This window comes from Acinonyx jubatus, chromosome A3 (genome assembly GCF_027475565.1).
Source record: "Acinonyx jubatus isolate Ajub_Pintada_27869175 chromosome A3, VMU_Ajub_asm_v1.0, whole genome shotgun sequence".
NCBI classification, from domain to species: Eukaryota; Metazoa; Chordata; class Mammalia; order Carnivora; family Felidae; genus Acinonyx; species Acinonyx jubatus.
The window spans coordinates 25,813,890-25,837,613 of NC_069388.1; the positions used below are offsets into that span (position 1 = coordinate 25,813,890).

The 23,724-nt window shown below is 59.3% G+C and overlaps 1 protein-coding gene and 1 long non-coding RNA gene across 14 annotated transcripts in view; one reads left to right on the forward strand and one right to left on the reverse strand.

Moving 5' to 3' along the window:
* NOL4L (nucleolar protein 4 like) overlaps window positions 1–20,561 on the forward strand; it is a 125,566-nt gene extending 105,005 nt beyond the window's left edge. For 10 of the 11 annotated variants that reach the window (XM_027069835.2, XM_053200094.1, XM_053200089.1 and 7 more), the window contains 6 exons: window positions 7,872–8,149; window positions 10,173–10,358; window positions 10,440–10,631; window positions 10,912–11,034; window positions 11,339–11,540; window positions 15,937–16,597. In XM_027069835.2, the coding sequence (XP_026925636.1) occupies window positions 7,872–8,149; window positions 10,173–10,358; window positions 10,440–10,631; window positions 10,912–11,034; window positions 11,339–11,540; window positions 15,937–16,157 (1,202 nt within the window). In that variant the 3' untranslated portion in view covers window positions 16,158–16,597. The other variant, XR_008289148.1, reaches the window with a different exon arrangement.
* LOC113602513 (uncharacterized) lies at window positions 988–23,162 on the reverse strand. 3 transcript variants are annotated; one of them, XR_008289151.1, is made up of 4 exons: window positions 22,770–23,162; window positions 21,834–22,475; window positions 6,953–11,164; window positions 988–6,494 (listed from the first exon to the last, which is right to left on the reverse strand). It is a non-coding gene; the product is annotated as an uncharacterized LOC113602513 (long non-coding RNA). The 3 variants fall into 3 exon arrangements; XR_008289150.1 differs by having other exon boundaries at window positions 21,834–21,959; window positions 22,292–23,162; XR_008289149.1 differs by having other exon boundaries at window positions 21,834–23,162.
* Between the last annotated feature and the right edge of the window lie 562 nt (window positions 23,163–23,724).

Consider the following 23,724-nt stretch of genomic DNA (forward strand, 5'->3'; position numbering starts at 1 on the left):
CGTTGAGTTAGCATGGATTTCTCGCTGCCCGTGCTTGACCTAGAGGGTGGGGCCAGGGAGACGTCAGGCCTGGGAAGACACAGACCCAGCCTGTCCATAGCGGGAGCACCTCCCGCTGGGCATACCTGACCAGTGCGTGTTGGGGGAGAAGCCGAAGGAAGTGGGGTGGCAGTAGAGGTGGGGACCGTCCCACGGTACAGATGGGCAAATGGAGGCCTAGAGGAGAAAGAGGGCAGGTGCCTTGGAAATTGGGGGCCCATCTGGGCTTTGCCACACACGCGGTGTGATCGCCGATGACTCCCCTCGGGGAGCCCCTGGTTCCTCCCCGATGCCTGCCGTGGGGTGCTTGCGCAGATCGGGAACAGTGTGCCTGGCGCCTGACACTTAGTATCTCCCCCACTGAAGGTGGCACCCGTCCCCAGTGCCCTGATGCCAGCCCTGCTCCGGCCCCCTGCCCCTAAGACCCAACTCATCTGTGGGTCAGACACCTCACTAAGGGCTCCTGCACTGAGAGACAGGATTTCAGTTTGAGGGGGAAATCTAGGTCTGCGCTGTCTGATACTATGGCTGTATATGGCTGTTAGAAAGGCTCCTGCAAACTGAGGTGTGCTGTGTGTGTGAAATATGCACTGAGTTTCAAAGGCGTCGTATGAAAAAAGAATGTAAAATAGCTCAGTTTTAACACAGTATTGACTCCTTGTTGAAATAAGATTTTGACTATATTGGGCTAAATAAAATAGATTATTAAAATTCATTCTCTCTGTTTCTTTTCACTTTTTAAATGTGGCTACTAGAAAACGGGAAAGTCCATGGCTGGCTCACGTTCTGTTTCTATTGGACAGCGCTGCTCTAGTCTCTGAGGGCCCGGGCGTCGGTGCCTGCCTAAGGAACAACCTGCAAAAGGCCGGGCAGGAAGGCGATGCCGTGGAGTAGAGGTGCCGGCGTCCCTGGGTCCGTGGCATTAGGAGGCAAGAGCAGAGGCCGGTGGGGAGCATGGTGGGGAGCAGGGGCCAGCCTGCCCCTGGAACCACAAGGGTGGAATGGGATGCTTCAAAGGGACGGTTCGTTGGGCAGCCGGGGGCCTGACGGCCAGACCGCGGGGCGGGCACCCCGTGTGGCCCTGTCACCCAGGATGGTGGGATCCCAGCAAGACCGCCTGGTCCAACTCCTCTGTGTCCCCCGTCTGACCCCAAGGCCCTCCCCCTTCCTTCCGGGAGGAAGAGCAGGGTAGCCTGCCAGGAGCCTGGTGCTCCTGGGAACTATGCATCATGTAAACATGGCCCAGGCCACTGGCCTTTGTCAGAGCAGGCGGGGACCGGCCCTGGTGAGGTGCACACCCAAATTCAGAGCGCGGGCGGAGGAGGAGGAAGGGCCGGCTCTGCAGACTCCCTGCGCCTGCCCTGGTGTCTACTCCTCCCAGCCCATGGTGGGGCTGCCGGCTCCAGCCCTCTACCCCCCTCCTCCCCCCAGCCCAGCTCTTTTGTGTGTGAATTATCGATGCCCCCTCCTCTCCCCCTCCTGGCCGCCGCTGTGACAGAAGCCCACGGAGGAGGGGGCGCTGCCTCAGCCGCCGCCCCTCTGGCCGCAGAAGGCAGCCCGCGCTGGGCATGCCGGGTGGCGTGGCCACAGGCCCGGCCCGTGGTCTCAGTGGTGGGGTACCTTCCCACCTTTTCCCAGCCCGCCCTGGGAGCTGGTGCGGGTCACCCACTGGGAGAGGGTGCCGCTGGCTGCGGCCCCAGAGCCCGGTGTAGCGATTGGCGGCTCGCACAGAGCCGGGCTTGTGCGGGCTGCGGGGCGCTGGCGCCCACATAAGGGCATTGTTTGCCGAGGTAAAAGGGGTTTTTGTCTCCTTCTGGAGACGGGACAGAGGGAGGAACAATTTCCCCCATTCATTGCTAATTCCCCCATTGGAATAGCAGCACATCGCCCCACGTTAAATAGATGGGCACCTCGGCCCTTCCCTGCCCGAGGCGTTCCGGGCACAGGTGGTGGGCTCCGCGTCCTGCCCAAATCGGGAGGTGTCCTTTGCCAGAGCCGGGGAGGCCTGGCTTTGTGGAAACGTTCAGAAGGGGTGCACCCCCCAGCGGCTCCCCTGCGGCCACTCAGGGCGCCCTTCTGTCTGTTGTTCACACACAGTCACAGGCTGGGGGCAGTCTCACCCCACTGGCGTTGTTCTAGGCTCCGGCGGCCTGGTCTTGGGTGGGATGCCCGTCCTGCCACAGCAGCACGGATGAGGACCGGGTAGACACAAGAGGGTCACTTCCGGCCAGGTCTGGGATGGGTTGGACCAGAACACGTGTCCGCCCGGGGAGACCCGTGGCCGGAGGCCTGCGCCCTGGAGGGCCCGACTCCCACACCCCGTGTGTCAGGGCCCCTGCTGCCCGTGGGGCCAGCTGGGTTCTTTCACAGGGTCATAAAGTGTCAGAGCCCAACAGGGCGTCAGCGGCAACTCCCTGGACTGCAGATAAGAGGAGCCAAGGAGGCGGGCTGTGCCCAAGGTCGGGAGACAGCGAGGCCCGCACCTGCTCCCCCTGCCCTGACCCCGCCGGCCTCATTCGGGCACGCGTTTGAATACGTGCCTATATCTCCTTTGAATCACACTGTTTTGGAGGGAGTGGGGAGGAGGGAAGAATTGGGACCGGACCGGAACCCAGCTTGCCTCAGCCTGGGGTGCTGACGCTTCTCTCTGTTCCTTCTTTCCCCAAAAGGTGCCAGGCGCTGTGGGGGTGGGGGCTGCCACCAGCCCTTACTGCGGGTACCAGCCACCTCAGGACTGAGCTAGGGGGACCGACCCAGTGGGGCTGTGGTGGGCCACAGTGAGGAGACAGCCTGGCTTGGGCTCCAGTCCCTGGGCTCCTCCCAGAGGGAGGATTGTGGATCGCTCAGAGACTCCGGCTCCCTTCCCCAGTAAGGAAACTGTTGGCTCCTGTAACCGAAAAGTCTAGGTTCTTCTTTGGCTTTAGGCAGGGATGGATATAAGGGGGATTTATTCCTGACAGCTATTCAGCCCTGCCAAACGGGCTCAGCAGCCCTGGGGGCTTGGGGGAGCACTTCTTTCCAAACATTTCAGCCAGAGCCCCAGGATTGACTTTCACGGGTCCAGCTTGGTCACATGCCCACTGACCGCCGGGATGGGCTGTGCCGACTGGCCAGGCGTGGGGCACGTACTTCCCCCTGGAAGACTTGGGGTGCCCTCCCCCAGAGGAAGGGGTATGGGTTCTGGAGAGGCGGGAGTGATCTGGGCCCACCCAGCACAGCCCTGCTGACCCTGGGTCTGCTGGGCTGGGGCAGCTTACGTGGGGAAGGGGTGCTGGGCATAGGCCACAGACGTAGTATGTCAGAAGGTGATTAAAATGGTCTGGGAAAAGTAGGTAAAGGGGTCAGCCTGTCAGAGCGGGGGCAGGGAGGTCTTACTGAGAAGGTGACCTTGAAGCAAATCCCTGAGGGGGAGAGGCAGCTGGGGACAGAGTGTCGGAAGAGGGAACAGCAAGTGAAAAGGTAGGCAGCTGGCGCAGCTGCAGTGGGTGGCAGCAAGGGGCCCCCTCTGGAGGGAGTCTGGCTTCCACTTAGTGGGTTGAACTCCGTTCATGCAGCTGCCGCTGCCGGGGCAGGGCGGGGGGGGGGGGGGGCTGACGGATGGATACACTTACCCCCCTCCCCAGCAGCACCTTTGCCCCCACCAGGGTCAGGGGCCTTCTCCCTAGTCCCAGGGCCTTCTCAGCCTCCTCCCGTGAGGCTTCTTCCATGGGCTGCTTCTTACAAAAAGCCTTCCCTCCTTCCCTCCCTCCTGGTGTCCCTCCCTCCTTGGGAGGAGTTCTGGAGATAGGGCTCTGCCGTCGGGGCTCAAGGGCCAGAAAGCTCACGACTGTCTTTTTGGGGCCCAGTCTCTTCTGGAGCCCTGTGTCTGGTTTTTTGCTCACTGGAGTATGAGTCGCCAGGACAGCGACCACCCTCTCTTTTCACTGCTGAGTCCCCAGTGCCCCCCATGGGCCTGACACCAGGAAGTGTTCAGGCAGGGAAGGGACAAGGGTGGGAAGAGCATCCTGCGGGCACTGGCCTCCCCTTCCTCCTCCCTGGCCCACCTCAGATTTCGCACCCGGGCTCTGGCGGGGCCCTCCGGAGCCCCTGTGTGTAGGAAGCAGGTGCGTTATGAAGGAAGACAGCGGGGCATAGAGAACCAGCTTTTTCTTTTTTAGCGCCTACTCTCTATGCCAGTATTGTCTACACCTCATGCATCCTGGTTTACTGACAGGAGACGCATTTGGAAAGGAAACTGAGGCTCAAGGAGGTAAAGTGGCATCTTCAAGGTGACACGGCCCCTCTGCATTCTGCCTAAAACCCACGGCCTCTCCAGTTGGCAAAAAACGGACCCAAGTGGGAGGCAGTCCGTGAGCGGGTGGCGCTGCGGGTGGTCGGCACGCGGGTTGAGGGTGGCCCCGGCAGGATGACGGGGGAGCACACGCTCGAGGTGGGCTGTGTGTGTGGCTGGCTTTCCCTGCCCCCGGGCGAGGTGCGGAGGTGGGAAGGCCTTGGCCTGTGGCGGGAGGAGGTGGGAACAGAGCTTGTGAACTGGGGCCCGCTGGCCTGCTCAAGGGTTTGGGGTTCTTTTGGTTTTGGGGGGACTTTTGTGGTGAAATATGTATAACATAAAAATCTTATGTTACGTTTTAACCATTTTTAAGCGTACAATTCAGCGGCATTAAGGACATTGACAGCGTTGTGCAACCAGCACCGTTATTTCCAAAATATAGTTTTCCTCACCCCAAACTATATCCATTAAGCAGCAGCTCCCTGTCCCGCCTCCTCCAGGCCCTGATACGTTTTCTGTCTCTATGCATGTGTCTAATCCACACACTGGGTGGAAGGGGACTCATTCAGTATTTGTCCCGTTGTGTCTGGCTTCTTTCACTCAGCATAATGCTCTCGGAGTTCATCCGTGTTGTAGCGTGTGACAGTATTTCATTCCTCTTTAGGGCTGAACAATATTCCATTGCATGGATAGACCACATTTGGTTTGGCAAGGTCTTTCAAAATGGAAACAATGTAAGTCAGTCATTAACATTTTAAAATCTGGATATTTACATAATGGTGCAGATTTCCGGTTTCTTCTAAAAACTCAGGATGCCTGGTCTGGACTCCTGGCACCTCCTGGTCCCACCTGCGCAGCCACTTCCCTTACTGGACGAGAGCAGCCTCGGAGTACTGGGAAGAGGGTGCTGTGTTGCGGTCGGAGCCAGTGCCTGTGGCTGTCTGGCCGAGCAGCAAGGATGCACAGCCCTGGGGCCACCCTGGGCTCCTGAGCTGTGGGAGGCTGGGAGTAGGCATGCATCTCCTTTCCCCCTTCCACCATAGGTGTAGGGCAAGGGAGGTCCGTCCTCCCACGACGAAACCTAGTCAGAGAGGCAGGTGGTTGGGGTGCCACCCGTGGGCCTGTGCAGGGGTGTGGCACCGCAGGAGGCCGTGGGCCTGACACCCCTGCATTGGGACAGTTGGCTCACTGTGTGCAGAGCATGGTGCCTTCCTAGCAACCCCTCCTTCCAGAAGAGGAAGCCAAAGCCCTCCAAGGTCAAGCAGCTGGCCTATTAGGAATGATGCCAGGGTGTGAAGTCTCACCTATAAGGTGGGCTAAGAATGGGCACCTGCCAGAGCAAACAGGGGTTCACGTGATCAGTCAGTATAGGGGCCCATCCCTGCCTTCCAGCTCCTCAGCTCCAGAAGAGGCTCCTGCATATGTGGGGGCTTCTAGGCAGCCGTCAGAACTCACCCTGGGCCAGGCAAAGGAGGCACGAAGTATCCCCAGGAAGGACAGACATTGGGCTGTAACTCCTTCCCAGGGACAGTGGAAGAGGAGGCCTGCCCTGAGGAGGAAGCATTGAGCCAGGCCTCGAAGGTAGACTGAAATTTTCTGAGTTAGAAGCAACATGGCAGGCAGACAGCAGAGCCTGAGCCCAAGCAAAGGCCTGGAGATGTGAGGTCCCGCGGTGGCCAGGAGGGTGGGGTCTGGACTCCAGAAGTCAGGGGACTAAGAACACACCCAGCGGGAGTCTGGAGGATAGTCTTCAGGGGTCTTTGGAGAGCAGGAAGGTTATGGAACAAGAATAGGCTGGTGCTGGAAAGGGGTGGGGTGGAGGTGGGTGTGATGAAGGGAGGGAGGGCAGCCACTTTCCTGTGGTTTGGTAATGAGCATCTGTCCCTCCAGGAGGGCTGGCACCTTGGTTGTCATTGTTACTTTGTTTCTCGGCCTGGGACTGTGCGGGCATGCAGTAGGTGCTCAGTAAATACTGCCGGGCAATTTGTTCATTCCGCCAACATCTGCGCTGGTCGCTGGAGATCCTTCTGGAGGAAAACCAGGCCCATCTGTGATGGAGGAGGAGGGGGACAGCGGACGCGTGGTGAGGTCCTGGAGGTTGCAAGGACGCAGGCCCAGGGACTCTGGGGTGTCGTTCAGCAAGCAGGGAGCTGTGGAGCGGCTTTGAGCAGAGCCTGGAGCTGACCTGCAGGAGGATGAAGGGAGCAGTGAGCTGCCCGGAGGAAGAGGAGAAGGAGGGGCAGCCTGGCCCAGGGGACCTGCGGCAGCCAGGGGGGGAGGGGTGCCACTTCACCACGGCCTTTCCCATCCCCCTCTGCCCCGGGCTCGGCTGCTTGATGGGCAGCCCGGCCCCGCCCCCGGGCAGCCGGGAGGCCAGCGATTGGTTGGGGCGCTAGAGCCTCTCGGTCGCCATGGGGACGCTCTGGCGGTGCGCGTGCCCAATGCCCAGCCCCGGGGACTAAATCTTCATAATCTGCTGGCTGGGAGAGTGGGGGTGGGGTCTTGCGCGACCCTGGCCTGGGGAAAGGGGTGGCCTGGGATGCGGTCTAGGCTCACTGTGGTTCCCCCCTCCCCCACCAGCTCTGGGTCCTGGTGCCGAGCCCGGGGGCACTTGGGCGCCACCGGGAACAGCTCGGTACTCACCTGGCCGTGACCCCGGGAGCTCAACCTGCTTTGGCCTCCGCCGTCTCAGTTGATCAAGCAGGAGGCTGGGCCTGGATTGGGGAGAGGGGCCTGGAATTTTATCTGAAAATGTCTAGCCCCTCAGTTGGAAGTTTGTCCTCCCAGGTCCCCCAGGCAATATTGTGCTCTCCGCAGCAGGGGGCGCCCTCGGCAGAGCTTTGTTGGGTTGTCACCTCTGGAAAGCAGAGATAGCCTATTGAGATGCCAGGAATGCAGCCCCCTGAGCCTGCAGCCCTGGCTCAGGATGTCCAAGGCCACCTGACCTTGCACAGAAGGCAGCTCTGGGGGGAGCGGGGGGCACTGTCTGTGTGTAAGCTGCCAGGACTAGGCAGGGCCCACATGTGGGAAGAGTGGGTAACGGGGGGGAGGGGGGAGGTCACAATGGAGGCATTATCCCTTTTTCCTTGGGCAGATGAAGGAAGCTGAGAACCCACTGTGGGGAGAGGGTGTGCAGGGGCAGGGCAGTGGCGAGTTAGAGGAAGAGGGGGATGCCGGTCAGGCCCCAAGCCAGCTCTGGGTGTCCAAGCACCTCTGGCGTGCAGCACGCTGGTCAGACCTGAGGCTGCAGCCACTCAGTCCCAGGCCCTTGAGGCTGGGCCTCCCTTGAGCCTGGATGTGGTGTCACGGGTGTGGAGTGCAGGAGATCACTACGGGCGCTCCACTCCTGATGGCCTGCTTCAGGCAGAGGGGCCCTGCCCCTCCATCGGGCAGGGGCACAGCTAGCCTCTTCGACAGCAGGGCTCACCTCTTGCCCAGAGACGCCTGTGAGGACAAGACGGGGCAAGTATTCCCTGTGGCTGCCGTGGCCACGATCCCCCAGGGCGCATTAGGGGGCAGGAGGGGCTGAGGTGGAGCCTCACACCCAGGCCTCTTGTTCCAGATGACTCCTCCTCTGAGAGTGGCAGCGGCAATGGCTCCTCCACCCTGAACCCATCCACGTCCAGCAGCACGCAGGGCGACCCCGCCTTCCCCGAGATGAATGGCAACGGCGCCGTGGCCCCCATGGACTTCACCGCCACCTCCGAAGATCAGCCCATCAACCTGTGTGACAAGCTCCCGCCGGGCGCAGCACTCGGCACACCATCCTACCCCTCGGACGGCTGTGGCACCGATGGACTGCGGAGCCGCGTCAAGTACGGGGTGAAGACCACCCCTGAGGTGTGTGGGGCTGTGGGCCCGCCTGAGATGTGAGCCCCCTGCTTCCTGTACACGTCAGGGCTGCACGAAGCTGAAATGACATTGTGTGTCCCCAGAGTTGTGACACCAAGTCAGGGAGGAGGCTGTGGCTGCTGTCATTTTCCTGGGAAGGCTCTGGAATAAGAAATCACACAGTGTGTGACCTCAAGCAAGGCCTTCCTTCCTCTGAGCCTGTGTCACCATCTGTAAAGAGGGGTGGGCCCCACCTTAATGAAGGTAGCGGGTGACGTGTGGCCTATTTCCCTCAACCCCCAGCACAGAGTCTGCTGCAAATTACAGCAGCAAGTGGCCGCTTTCGGCACCAAGTCCCCACCTTTCTCGGCTACTCTGCACGCCTGTCCCCATTTTACAGATGGTGCGGAAAAAGTATGAGGCCTCTGAAGCCCCAGGGATGTGAATGTTTGAAACTCGGTAGGCCAAGCTGATGGGAGGCGGGGGTGGCCACCAGGGAAGGCTGGCCAGTACAGGTGCCCCCACCACCGGGAACTCCCTCCTGCTTTCTGCCCCACCCCCCTCCGCTTGCGCCTGCTGCCTCTGGGCCACGGGGGTCTCCTGCAGTGGTGCGGTGCGTCACTGGGCACTTGAACTCTCTCTGTGTAGGAGCGTTTTCTCCTGCCGGGGCCGGAGGGCCAGAGGTGACTCATCAGAGCCCTACGCCCCTCCGCTCCAGCCGGGTACCCCTACACAGCTTCCCTCCCCACCCTGGGCCTTTCTCTTCTGCAGAGGGCGTAGGGCAGGTGCCAGTGCTTGCCTCTGATGGCCTTTCTCACGGGAAGGTTCTGTACAGATGAGCGGGTGTTCGGTTGTCACTGTGTGCCTGAGCTCAGGCCACGGAGGTCAGACATAGCTGCCACCTGCACTGAGCAAAGAGCTGCGGAGGGGGAGTTTGCCGCCGTGAGCTCAGGCCACGTGTGTGGGCCAAGGAAGTGAGATGGGAGCACCCGTGCCACCAGCAGCTTGTGTCTCGCGGTTTCTGTCTCCCCGGGCCCTGCCAGAGGACTTGGCCGAGGAGCAGCTTGGGAATGGGACTGGCCCAGGGCCTGGAAGGTCTTTCGACTCTCCACTGCGAGTCTGTCGTGACCCGGCCGGAGGACCTAGGTGTCTCTGCCCGTTAAAGTCTGTGTGTGGATCAAGAGTTGGGCACCAGGCCGGGGGCCCTGGGAGGTGGGTCACATCTCCCGTGGGATGGTCACAGAGAGTCCTGGTGGCCGCAGCCGATGCAGGACCAGGCGCCGGTCAGTGTCCATCTTTATCCGTTTGTTCTTCAGCGAGAGCTGTGATCCCCCTCAAAAAGAGGCTTATTCTCTGAGGTGTTCATGGGGTGGGAGTAGGCAGCTGGGTCCCTCCTCTGCTGAACGACACGGTGACTGCCTGGGGAGCTGGGCCTGGTTCCCACTCCCCCTTTCTGCACACACCCCCTCCCCATGTTGGGGCTCACGGTGTCTCCCCAGGAGTGGCAGCAGACAGGGGAACCCCAGCCCAGGAGTTTCGGGAATGCGCTTTGCCTGATGGACCTGTCGCCTTGGCTGGTTCCCTCTCCCAGCCCGTCTGTTCCTCCTCCCTGACAGACGGCACTTACTCGCTGCCTGTGTGACAGCTCGGTTGCCGGCTCGGGCTGCGGCTCCTTGGGGATCGGGGAGGAAAACCCCAAAACCAGAGCCAGTCTTGACAGAAGAGAAGAGGCTGGGAACCCTTCCCACGAGTGCCCGTCCCTCACACGATGTGGCGGGTCGTGCTGTGGGTGCTGCCGCCAAGTAGAGCACTCACTCACACGGGCCCAGACCTCTGCTGCCCTGCCTGCTGCTGCCCCTGGGCATCTCCATTCGCGGAGGAAGGGAGTGGAGAGGGGAAGTGACACAGGACCTCGAAACTGTGGCTAGCGTGGCGGTTAGGTGCGCTCACCATCCCGGTGCCCGAGCTCTCTGTGGCTGTCGGAGACCACGAGCGGGCCTGGTCTGACCCTCCGGCCCCTGCCCTCTCTCAGTCGCCCCCTTACAGCTCCGGGAGCTACGATTCCATCAAGACTGAGGTCAGTGGCTGCCCTGAGGACCTGACGGTGGGCCGGGCCCCCACGGCGGACGACGACGACGACGACCACGATGACCACGAGGACAACGATAAGATGAACGACTCTGAGGGCATGGACCCTGAGCGCCTCAAGGCCTTCAATGTGAGCGCCGGGAGGGATGGGCGGGGTGGGGACCGGGGTCACAGCCGCGGCGGCCCTTCCTACAGCCGGTGTCTCCCACAGATGTTTGTGCGTCTCTTTGTGGACGAGAACCTGGACCGCATGGTGCCCATCTCCAAGCAGCCCAAGGAGAAGATCCAGGCCATCATCGAGTCCTGCAGCCGGCAGTTTCCCGAGTTCCAGGAGCGGGCCCGCAAGCGTATCCGCACATACCTCAAGTCCTGCCGGCGCATGAAGAAGAACGGCATGGAGATGGTGAGCCCCTCGTCCCCGGTCCACCTGCTCCCTCTGTGCCACCCCCCCGGGGACTCCTGGGTGGCCCCCCTGGCCAGACACTTCCCCTTGACCCTCCCAATGCCCCTGGGAGCAGGAACCACGATCCCTGATTCTCAGAGGAGGGAAGCTGAGGCCCAGAAAGATTACGCGGTTCCATAGATCACGGTCCTGGAGCGCACACGCCAGCCCTGTCCCAGCCACCTCCAGGGCAGGGTCTCGGTAAGCCCCAGCACCGGCCCCATCCCCGTTCTGCCTGCAGACGAGACCCACACCTCCCCACCTGACCTCGGCCATGGCAGAAAACATCCTGGCGGCAGCCTGCGAGAGCGAGACGAGAAAAGCAGCCAAAAGGATGCGCCTGGAGATCTACCAGTCCTCCCAGGTACCTGCTTACCCACAGCTGCCCGGGCGTTGTTCCTGGCGTGGCAGGGGTGAGAGGGTGACCGTCAGTCATGCTGGAGACAGCTGGGGACAGGGAGAGAGGGAAAGGCCGTCCTGGGACCCAGACAGAGCTGCAGTGGGGCAGATGGGGAAAGTCAGAGGGCCTGGTCACACAGGCCTCACAGACCTCGGGAGCCCGGCCTCTGAGAGGGTTTTTGAGCCAGGCAGGAACGGATCGAATCTGCCCCCCAGAGAGATGAGCAGAGGCCCGTAGCTCAAAGCACCCTTCGGTTTCCACTCTGCAGGATGAGCCCATTGCCCTGGACAAGCAGCACTCCCGGGACTCTGCAGCCATCACCCACTCCACCTACTCACTGCCAGCCTCCTCCTACTCCCAGGACCCCGTGTATGTCAACGGCGGCCTCAACTACAGTTACCGCGGTTACGGGGCCTTGGGCAGCAACCTGCAGCCCCCTGCCTCCCTCCAAACAGGAAATCACAGTAACGGTGAGTGGGGGGACCCGGGCTCTCTGGCTCCCTGACCAGAACCCAGGTCTGTGTGTATCGCAGCCTGGAGAAGGGGGCAGGGCAGGTGGGGAGGCAGAGGCCGCGTGGCACAGACACCCGCCCCATTTCACAGTCTTGGCCAGTCCTCAGGTTGGACGGTGAGGAAACCTCAGCTGGTTAAAACAGAGCATACCAGTCCTTTCTCGCCTCCGAGGAGGCTGCCCCAGCGCTCGACTGGATGCGCTGCTGGGCCTCTCCCAGCTCCGGCTCCTCGCAGGCCATTGCAAGCACTGAGTTGCAGCCAAGGTCCTGCTCTGAGTTGAATCCTCTCCACACACCTGCTTTACCCCCAGTGACCAGAGCTTGGCGAGGTGGCCACTGGCCCAGGTCACTCGGAGTTGGTAGCAGAGCCAGCATCAGGCCCGGGCACGGCCCAGTTCAGCAGCTGTGGCCTGCGGGGGGCCTGTCTAGTGGCTCTGGGCAGGTCCTCGCCTTCCCCAGGCCTCAGCCCTTGCCCCTGCCCCATCTAGGAGCCCCATCTAGGTCACCTGGGGTGACAGTTAACTGTCTGTTCCCCCAACTCCAACCCCTTAAGCTGGTGATTCCCTTGGTGCCCCTGCAGTACTTCCCAGGGGCCTCTGATGCAGACAGGACATAGCCCAGTATCGGAGAAACGGTCCCTGAGAAGATGCAGACCTCCCTGTGGAGTTAAGCATCACCCTGAGTGGGAACTAGCGTGGGGACCTGAGGCCCATTCACGCTGGGCCCCACTTGAAGCCGGGGTGGGAGCAGCAGGGGAAGAGCAGACTCGGCTGGTGGAGAGCAGCCTGGCGGCCTTGGGGAACGAGAGGGGAGTAGGTTGGGGGGGCGGTGACCTCAGGGCTGGGTGCTTGGAATTGGTTGTGTATGCGGTGGAAGCCACTGATAGGTGTTAAGCAAAGGCAGGGCTGTGAACTCTGCTCTGCCTTCGTGGTGAGATGTGAATCAGAAGGGCAGGAGGCAGCGGCTGTGTGCAGTGAGGGTCCTTCAAAGCCAGAGGGGGGAGGAGGAGAACTGAGGGTGACCCCAAGTTGCTTGAGGAGTAGGTTGGAGGAAAGTACTGCCCATAGGCCAGGGAACTTTGGTTCTAGGTCTTGGCTGAACATGCCTGAGAGTTGCTCTCAAGCCCTTGTCCTTGGCTTCAGGAGACCCCTCAACGTTCCCCCGGCAGCAAGGGAGGGGCTGGCCCATACCCACGGCAGGAAGCCCAAGCCCCCTCCGCTCACCTTGCCCCCCACCACCAGGAAGTGTGTGCAGGTCCCCGGAAGATTCCTGCCTGGGCTTAACTTCTCATCCCTTCCTAATGCCTCTTAACCTAAAATAAGAGGCTGCCTGGCCTTAATCCCTGAAGCTGAAGCCGGAGTGGCCAGCCCCAGTGAGAGGTGGGACCACTGTCCCAGAAGCGTGGCTTTTCTTCCAGGAAGAAGAGCCATCTGACCTCTGAGCAGGGACCCTATTAGAGTATCTGAAGACAGGCCCCAGGGCAGAGAAGTTAGGACCCCCTAGATATACATGAGGAGCGTGAGGCCCAGTCCTTTCCAGGCAGCAGGCAATGGTGACAAGCCCCGACCTGGTCCATGCAGCGAGACCCGTCTCCGGGCTGCAGCTGCCAGGGAGGGCGCTGGGCCTGCTCCCCTCTGCGCCCTATTCACACCTGCCAGAGAGGCTCCAGCAGCAGCCAGATCTTCCTTTGAGGGAGGCAACCGGCTCTGCCCTTTGTGCTTCCCGGGGCCTCCGTTCCCTTCCGTATGCACCCTCCTTCCTTAGAGGTGGGTGGCGAGGTCACTGTAGCAGAGCTCTGCTCGTTTACCTCCCGGCCTGGGGCAGCACATGCCCTGCAAGCACTGGGTTGGAGTCCAGCAGCTGTCCACAAGCAGCCGCCCCAGCCCTCCCGCCCTCCCCGGCAGCAGCCAGCCCTGCAAGGGACCCTTCAGTCAGACCGGTGCCTTGGCAGGGCGATGTGTTAGCCGCTCGGAACTCCACACGTTGCTCATCAGGTTGTCATTGGGAGATGCAAATGAGCTTAGATAACATCTGCTTGGCCCCCTCTCCTGGGGTGCTGGGCATCTCATGCCCACTCCTGCCCCTCCAGCAACCACACCTGAGTGTCAGCACTAGAGCCTGCGGGAGGATGGCTCCAGAGCAGACTGGCTGCAGGAAATAGGGACATTCTCCTCTCTGGGCTCTAGCTACTGTCCAAGAGAAACAAGAGGACAAGGCTCGGCAAGGGGAGAGAGAGGAACCCCAGGGCCCGGTCACACCAACTGTGGCAGGCGGCTCTCGCCTTCATTGTCTGAGAGAGACTGGGAGCGGCTCCAGGGGAAACCAACCCTCCCCTAGCCCGGAGGCAGCCCTGCAGCTTCCAGGAGTCTGCGGAGGCACCCCTGCCCCCTACCTGTCCCCTGCAGCCCTCTGGCCAACAACAGGGGAGGCCACCACCTGCTTGGCTGCTGTTTCCAGCAAGTCACAGCCCTGCTTCTTCCTCCTGCATTTCATTTGAACAGACTTAGCTGCTCCCTTGACTCTCAATTCCAAGGACGGTCCTTAGCAAGCCAGTTCCAAGGACCTGCTTCTTGATGTCCACGTGCTCCGGTCAAAGAGGAAGCAGCCCATGGGACAGGTGCCCCCCCCCCCCCCCCCCGGGTTGCACCAGCTTCCTTTAGCAGCAGGTCCCACTTCCAGTGTCAACCAGCAGGTCACTTCCAGGCACGGCGTCTCCATAGACTGGAGCTTGTCCATCTCTCTCTGCAGCAGCATAAAAAGTGCCACTGCAGATGCAGTAATGAGTGAAGCTGGCCGTCAGAACCCACGGGGTAGTGGGGAAATGGCTGATAGCCAAGGACAGCCTCACACACCTACCTGCCAGGGTGAGACCACCCGGGGTGGAGGGTGGGTAGGCAGGAGCAGGGAGACGGCCCCCCGAGGAGGCTCCAGGTATGCTCCTCCTCCAACTCGCTCAACACCTCTCAAGAATGCTTCTCAACTCCCAGGAGCTTCCACATCTCCTGGGAGCCCGTTCAGAAAGCCGCCCCCCCCCCACCCCGCCCCGCCCCAAACCTGTCTGGAAGCCCTTTCCCAGTGGGCCTGGCAGCTCACGGCCACGCGGAGTGTTTCCCAGGCAGGGCTCAGCCTCCCAGCAGCCTCCTCCTGTTCCGAGGCTCAGGGACTTTGAGCTGCCTGCAGAGTGGCAGAGCAGGTCTTGCATTCAGGCACCCGTGGAGTGGCCTGGGAAAGGCAGAGAGGAGACAGGGCCTGGTGGCCCCTGCCTCACATCCTCCCGTCTGTTTCAGAAAACCTCAGGCTCCTTTTTTGCCGCCACCGTTTGGAGGGTGAAGGGGCCTTCTCCAGATAGCACCCCTAGGTCCTGTCCCGACCACGCCGACCCTCGCACACCTGCCCCACAGCATGGACTTTCCCCCTGCTCAGGCACAGAACACCTCCTCAGAGGAAGGGGGATTCTGCGGCTCCTCGGAAACAGGCTTAGCACCCACAGCACCTTCCTCCACGTGGCACTCCGTGCCAGGCACCCCGCCCCCACAAGGCACCGTCACCATCTGCCCGGCCTGGCCTCAACCTCTCCCACAGCCAAGCAGGGCACCTGGCCTTCTCCACCTGGACAGAAGTCCCACCCCGGTCTGAGCACCCGCGCGGCTCCACTCTGGACTCCAGGGCTTTCCACACACCCGTGCCTCTCAGGGTGTCGGGTGCCTGCTGCAAGGTGCTTACCCTCTCCCGGACAGCCTCCCGGTGCTGGGAGGAACAGCACACCTCTCCGGGCGGCGCACTCAGACGCTGATGGCCCACAGCCGTTCTCCCAGGGGGAGCTCTGCTTCACCACAGTGCAGAGAGGCAGGGCAGTTCTTTGCCTTGAGGCCTCCCCCTCGCCCGGCTGCCAGAGCTGGGATATGTGCACGGTAGGGGAGCGCTGTCCGCCTGAGGGTCCCCAGAGAGCCGTGCAGGTGGGAGCCGGGCCGGGGAGCGAGGGTCAGAGCCCCACACTGGCTGATGTAAAGCCCGTGCCCCCACCACGTCCCACCCTGCCCTAAAGGCAGAGCCGAGGGCCCACATTCACCATGTGATCTCTGGCAAACCTCGACCTCCAGGTCTCTGCTTCCCCCCCCCCCCCGCCCCTCACGGCACCGACGAGGTCCCCTTCCTTGAGGATCGCCCTGAGGGTTAACAGAGAAGCCCACGTTTCGTCTGCTGGCACCAGGCCCCATTCCGGGCACTGGCATACACCCGTCAAGAGGCCCAAGTGCCTGAGTCACAGCAAGCCCCCAAGACAACACAGAGTGATGGCCTCCGGTGCCATGGGAGGTGTCGCCTCCGCTCCTCACCCACACTCTTCCCTCTGCAGGGCCCACCGACCTCAGCATGAAAGGCGGGGCCGCCACCGCCTCCAGCACGCCCACACCCACGCCCTCCAGCAACAGCACCAGCAGGACCATGCCCACCGCCCAGCTCAGCCCCACGGAGATCAGCGCTGTGCGGCAGCTCATCGCCGGCTACCGAGAGTCCGCGGCCTTCCTGCTGCGCTCCGCGGACGAACTGGAAAACCTCATTTTACAGCAGAACTGACCCGCAGCACCTGAAGCGCACTACCCTAGGGAAGGAGGCCGGCCCGGCCCGGCCTCCTGCCTCACCACTTGGTACATTTTGGTTTTTGAAAGAGGTGGGATCCAAAAGAGCGGTTTCTAGCCACACGCCAAGCACCTGCGACTTTGGGCACAAGGACACTTTTTTTTGGAATCTCACCACACGGGTGCTCTGACCTGCTTGGAAGAGGCCATGGGGCAGCTTTGGAAGGGCTGGGGCTCCCCTGACGAGGCGCTGGGGACGCAGCTCTATTTAGAATCATCTTCGTGGACCCTGATGTTAGAATCCCACCCCCAGATAATTACCTTTCAAGTCTTAGGTGAGCAGAATTGCATATTTATTGAGAAAAACAAAGTGGACCCTTTCTTCCTCCCCCCTTAGTAATTTATTTTTCTGAAAATGGATTCTTTTGTGTTTGTACAGATTGCCAGTCTGTGTCTGTCTGATCAGAAGGATGTATCCCTGTGACCTAACATTCCATATCACTACACTGGCGCGGGCTGGGGGACGGCAGGGCGGGGTGAGGTGGGGCAGGTGCCGGGCTGGCTGTCCCCTTGAGCACCCGGCACAGCCAAGCCGCACAGCCAAGCCGGAGGACCTCGCCCACACCCAATGCGAAGCAAAGGCAAAAATGGATCCCCCACCCCCACCCCACAGAAGCCCCCGTCACACGGTCACCTGTGTTCTACCTCACACTCCAGCGTGGGCTTTTTCCAGGATGTGCCCTGAGCCTGTTCTGAATGGCTATCTATCGCCCAACCCCCCCACACCATGTGTCTGCCTGGGAGGTAAGTCCAGAGGGGTGGCCAGGAGCTAGAGCCCAGAGAGGGCTTGGACCCTCATGAGCAGCAGCTCGCGGGCACCTGCCCCCAGGGAGCCAGGTCTGAACACTTCTCCACACAGGCCCAGAGCCCTCAGACACCTGCCAGGAAGGGCCTGTTTCTTCAGGGTGAGCCCTCAGCTGTCAGGTAGCCACCAAACAGGAAAAAGCAGCTGCGAGCCCCTGGTTGGACTTGGCAGCTCCCATCCTCCGTCCCCGTGGTTGGAGTAAAGGAACCATCAGAAGTGGAGAAGCCACTTGGGTTCACCTAGGACGCACCCTTCTCGTCAAGGGGCCAGTCCTAGAAGAAACCTGTAATCCCTGGAGTGTGAAAAAGGACAAAAAGAAAAGGCTGGCCCGGTTCCCTTCCTCCCCGATAGGCACTTCTTCTTGCTCAGTGCAATACCTACCAGTGCTGCTAAAACCAGGGATTCACCCAGACCTCAGAAGGCCCAAGGGGCCTCTCCATGCAACACTCCGTAGCCATGACAGCAGCTCTCCGCTGCTTGCCCCTGCCCAGAGCCGGCAGAAGCCCTCTGTTGCCTTTCCTCCCTCAGAGCAGAGAGGCCCCAGGGGAGCCAGGGCTGCGTGGACCCTAGGACGGCCACAGAGAGCCACTCGACCCCAGAGCAGGCGCCCCTTCCCAAACCAGCTTTCTGCAGCCAACCGCCTCCCGGCACCAGCGGCAGACCACCCTCAGGAGCGCCAGGGAGGGGCTCCAGCGTGGAGGCCCCAACCCGCCTCGGATCCAGGCCCGAGCTGCGGGCCCTGGATCCAGAACCCTGAAAGGTAGGGTGCCCTGCGCCCCGCCCCTTGCTTACTTCCAGCCCCCAGCAGTTCAGGGTGGTCTTTTCTCTCTCAAGTGGCCTCCAACGCCCTACCCAGCCACAGCACCTCTGCCTTCCATCGGACCCATCCCCCGGCCTCCAGTCAGGGCCAGGACACCCGAGACTCCACTTAGCACAGCACAAGCTCCAGTGCCCGAGGCCTGTCCCCCAACCCGGCCACCCACATGTCCAGCCCCACCTGCTCAGTGCGACTCCCGGTTCAATTTGTGTAAATATTTATTTTTGTGAGTGAACAATACTACAAAGTAATCAGCAGGTCTTTTGCAAAACGTTCCCCCAGGCAATTTGCGAAAATCCTAAAATTGAAAACTGGCAGAGACAATCGCCGCCTTAGAATTCTTGATACCAACTGCGTGTCATTTCCCCTCCCGGAGGCAGGACCCAAGCCAGGCACCGCGCGCTTCTCTCACAGACAGGAGAGAGGCAGGCTGGGAGGGGCTGCGGCCGCCACCCACACGCAAGGGATTAGAGCTAAAGATCAGCATAAGCTCCAGTTGGAAGTCGGCTCTCCTCAGCCGGCCACCTCGGCCTGCCTTAGCACTGGGCAAGAGCGCAGGCACGCTCGTGTGAGAGGAAGGCCCCGGGTGCTCGTGGTGAAGGCCCGCCGGGGCTCCCCGCGGCCCCTCCGGGACAGTGGATTCTGTCGCGGTGACCCCACCGCTTGGGTGGGCCCCTCCGTGAAGCTATGCCTGAAGCCCTGGTCATGGCAAAATCAGGAGCAAGTCACTGTGTGGAAACAGGACTCCATTAGCTAGTTCAGTCAGGGACCTTGTTCTGTTTTGCGTTTGTTTTTCAAAGATGCAGCTTCAACCCCTCCCCACTCCCGACTTGGAGGGCACCAAAGAGCTGGTTCGGCTGGACCTAGCTCACTGCCGTCCCACCCGCACCCGCACCCTCACCCTCACCCCAGGGACTGCCTTCTCCTAAAGGGAGCTTCCAAGGCCCTGCCCCGCAGCCATTTGAAATTCTGACGGAGGGCCTCGGGGGCGCAGATTCATCATGGGGGAATCCTAAGCCAGAAGGTAACTCAAGAGTTAGAATACACCAATTCCTGAGTCTTTGCAGGGGGCTAATCCCAGCAGAAGAGTAGAATCAGGAGAAATGGGAATTTGGTCTTAGTGGTGGATAACTAGACGACCAGTAATGGTGTGACCCATCTGAAATTCATTTTACCATCAACTCCAGGACAGTTTATACCCAAGGGCAGTGTTGAGGGGGAGGGGGACCGAAGGGGGCGAGCAGGGTTTTCAAGGATTTCAAACAGGTGGAACCCGGCCATCCCTATTCCCAAGGGCCACTTACGACTCCAGGGGTGGTTACAGGATTAACTACCAGTTCATTTTCAAAATGCTGCTTTGAACTCAGAGGGTTGATACTTTTAATTTGTAATTTTTTGTAAAACTTTTTACAAGATAGTAAAGTATTTCACCAGAATACCAGTTTCAATCCGTCCATGGTCTGATTTTTATATAATTTAGTGGTGCTTTAGAAACTTTGTTTTTGTTGTTTCTGAGCTAAACAGCTCAATCCTTTTTCGCCTGTATCTACCTAAGACCAATGTGAACCTTTGTATTTTTGCTCCTAATTTTGGACTCAGTGAAAGTGTACTGTTTACATGTACAGATGCCCCCGTCCCTGTGTGTTCCGCAAGACTCGCTCTTGAGGAGGAAGGGGCACCTCACTAAGCTCATCTGCTTAGCAAAGCCACAAAACAAAAACCTCTCACTTTTTACCTGTGTTTCCACCTAAAAACAAAAGCAAAAACCCTACGCCACATAGAACTCAGATTTGCTGAAAAATACTTTTCTAAGCTCAGAAAAATCTCCGTGCGTCAGATGGCCCACAGGCCTCTGTCACGTGGTCCATTGAGGAGCAGGGGTCAGAGCAGACACTTCCCAGGGGCTGCCGGCGGGGCACCTGCGTGGCCTCTCGGGGAGAGCGCGAGCAGGACTTGACTGCAGGGCTGTGGGCTGGTGTAGTTCTTCCAGCAGCCCGGGAAGCGGGGAGGTCAAGATGACCCTTGTGACCTTCAGGGTCAAGCCGCCCAGGATTCAGGGACGACCCAAGAGGCTGTCAATCCTCTGGCATAATTTAGACATGTTTCAGAAGAGCGCAAGTTCCCCATCCGAGATGAGGTTTTAGGACTTGCCAGTGCAGATGGTACAAACATTTCTTCAGGGTTCCCCTAGAGGCAGCTTGTTCGCGAGGCATCACCCTCTGAGGAGGGGCAGGGGGCTCCAGACGGTAAGCATATGGCACTTGAGACAAACAGCGGGCGGCACCAACTTTTAAAGGTGACTCTTTATTACTTAATCAATGGCTACACCTCTAAATTATATTTTTACAGATATGCACCTATGCAACTTAACGTGGCTCTTCTAAGCAGGTGAGGACTTCCTCCTCAACGCTCTATAAAAATTATTTGTGTTCTATATAGTGAGTTTTTTCCAGTAAATGTGGCTTAATATTTTAATTCTTAGACTGTGTCTTCTTTATGTGATGCAACTAAATTCTGTTTTGTTTGTGGAATGACTAGCACAGGCCAAGTCCCTCTCCCTCACTTAACAAAAGACCAATGAGCTGTTAATCGAGCTGTTATCTCCATGGTATTACTTGCTAAATGCACTGATTTCATAAGTATGTGGAATCCCTTTTCTTTTGAATCTGTATATCATATATAAGACTGAATCTACTTAATAAACACTGAATAACAAATCAGACGCTTCATTCCCACCGTGTCCTCTCAACAGCCCTGCCAGCCGACTCTCTCCCGCAAATCTAGTTCGGCACCGACAGACATGGCCTTCTGCTAGGAGACCACCTTTTCCCAGCCCATGCCCTAGCCCACCACCGCAGGCCCTCAGTCAACTGTTCTCGAACAAATAATCCTGTCATTTCAACAGCTAGCCCGTCAGAAAGAAAAGGAAACGAACCTTACTGGTACTCATCAGGTGTCAGGTGCGGGAGGCACCTTCGGGGGGGGGGGGGGGGGCGGGGAACACCAGTCACCCAGCAAGGTCCCTCACATGCGGCCTCTGCCCTCACCCCAGCGCGCAGCTCTTCGCCGGCCGAGACCAAACTCACACGGATTGGCCCCGCTAAGTGCTGGCTTGGAAAACTGAGGAAACACCATCCCTGATCCTGAACCTTCTGCACTTGACGTCCGACTCGACCCCAAACTCCCAATCCCACCTTAAGGGAAAAGGGCAGTTTACCTGTGCGCAGTCTTTTTTTCATCCTACATAGATCATTTAGGCTAACCCTGGAGGAAAACTTGCAGGAATATGGCTTGGGGCTAACCTGTCATGAGTTCTTAAAAAAATTCTGAATTACAAGCGTAAGTGTCAGTTTTACTGTTATAATGTGTGTGTGTGTACGTACAGACACAGACACACGTGACAGTTTTTAAAACATTTATATTTTGTAATGGTAGAAGAATCTTGAAAGCTGAAATTCTGTATAAAACTCAAATATATAAAATACATTAAAAAGGGGGGGGCACCTGGGTGGCTCAGTCGATTAAGCATCCGACCCTGGATTTCACCTCAGGTCACAAGCTCGCGGTTGTGAGATCAAGCCCCATGTCGGGCTCTGTGCCGAATGTGGAGCCTGCGTAAGGTTCTCTCTCTCCCTCTGCCCTTCCCCCACTTGTGCTCTCTCTCTCTCTCTCAAAAAAAAAAAGATGAAAAGAGAGGGGACAATAGTTGAAAGACACTGCACCCAGGGAACCCCGTCTGTTCATAAGGGCGATTGTTCACAAGGACGGCAGGGATGGTGAAAGCCAAAGACAGCAGCTAGGTGCCCCTCTTCACACAACGAAGGGACCAACGGCGGCAATGCCTCAGTGATACCATGAAAACCCCTGTCCTACCAAAACTACCACTGCTGAGAATCACCAAGGGACCCGAAACCCCCACAACCTGGGACGGCACACCCTGGGCCCAGGCCCACCGCACACAGACCACGCACGCAGACCAGGAAAGCGCTTACCTCCGGATGAAGTGCCACACAGCTCCACAGGACGGCGGCACGGAGATCGAGGAGACATCGTCACTCAAGGACGGAGAGGCGTTGCTTGATCCCAGCCTGGCTTCTTTAATTGGGGCCCCAGGACCACTGTTGTTAACAGCGTACAGGACAACGTCAAATAGGAAATGCCCCCACGGAACAGTGAACTAAAATTTACTCAATGACAGAACAGGCAACCCTCCCTTTACTCAGGGAAGGGGAGGGAAGGGGAGAACAGGCACAGAAGTGCATTTTAAAAGTAACTATGATGCACTGGGGAAGCCCAGTTTACAAGAAACCCAAGAATCCTTTGCAAAGTCCTCTCTCCCCTCCCTGATCTTTTGTATCAACCCAGATTTTATTCGGGTTCCCGGCAGTCAAGGGGCTCCTAAATGAGGGGTCCCCAGCTGCCTGAGGAGCCGATGGGCCCTATGACATACTTCACACAAGTTGGTGTGGATGTGCCTTCCTGGGGGAGGGTGTCTGGAGCCTCCGTCGGGCTCTCCGAGGGGTCTGTGTCCCCAGCAAGGTTAAAAGCCAGTGCCCAGACAGCTCTTTTAGTCGCTCTTATTTTCCCTCTAGAGCTTCTGCCTGCACCTTCAGTAGTTAGTCCAGGCCTTCAAACTGATGCACGGAGACAGGAGGAAGTATGGTCACCGTCAACATTTGGTTTCAAGTATTAGTCTCCAGGGTCACAAAGCCCACTCTCCCCATCAGTTTAAACGGTGCCCACACACAAGGGCAACACAGCCTGTGCCACCTCCTCTCAGGAGGCAAGCAGGCAGATGCTCTGGTCCCCGGGGCCCTTGATTTTAGGCAGGCTACTCTATGAAGCACACACATACTCCCCATCCCTCTCTCGAGCAGCTTCTGACTTTCTTTAGAGCAGGATGGACATAAAACAGTCACGATACTCACCAGGCCAGTACAATAATCGTCTCTCCGTATCCTGAAACCCTAGGTTTCCTCGTCCTTCAGATCATGAGTACAAACAGTCTCCTCTGCCAGACACCCAGTCTCTGAACTTAGGGCTGTGCACTCAGCAACTACAGTCTGAGCGTGAGGCCAGAAGCCACATGTCCGGTGAGAGGCCGCCACCCCACCCCACCCCTCAGCGCCCAAGGCCCGCCTCTCCACAGTCCCCCTCTGGGGCAAGGATCGGGCAGGTGGCCGGCGTCACACAGACCTCTACTCCAAGGTCAGGCCGCCACTGTCCTGCCGGGTGCAAGCTAAAAGTCCAGAGTACTCCCCGCGTGCCAGGCACTAACGACTTTACAAAGAAGGAATCGCCGTCCCCATTCTGAGGCGGGAGCGCGGAGACCGCACAGCCAGTAGGGGGAACAGGGCTCGCGTGCTGAACCCACCGTCCTCGGCTGCCTCCTTCACAACACTCGAGACACGATCGCAAGGTCAGGTCCCAGGCCTGCTTTCTAAAGCATTCTGAGCTCCCGCGGCCTTTAAGCGAGCCAACGGGTGCCGTGCCCCGACAGCACAAGTACACACACATCATCACCACTAGGAGGCCACCCAGTCACTACAGGGCCACCCAACCTCACTTCTCCACCTGCCCTTCCATCGACAGCAGCAGCACAGAACTGCAGCCTGAACTGCCCCAGGAGGTACTCCACCACGCGGAAAGCCGACCTCGACCAACTCACGGGAAACGAGCTAACGGATACACATTTTAGTCAATCTGTACTTCCGCCGTGTGTCTTTTTACTTCTGGCTTGTTTCTATACTAAGGTTGTTTCTGAGCAGCACAAACTCGCGTGTGTCAGCACTCCAGATATGTCTGGGGACGGACTGGGACGTCCTGCAGCCTGTCACCCTCAGGCCCACGCCACTAGCACCTGCTGGCTGCCCGCTATGCAGA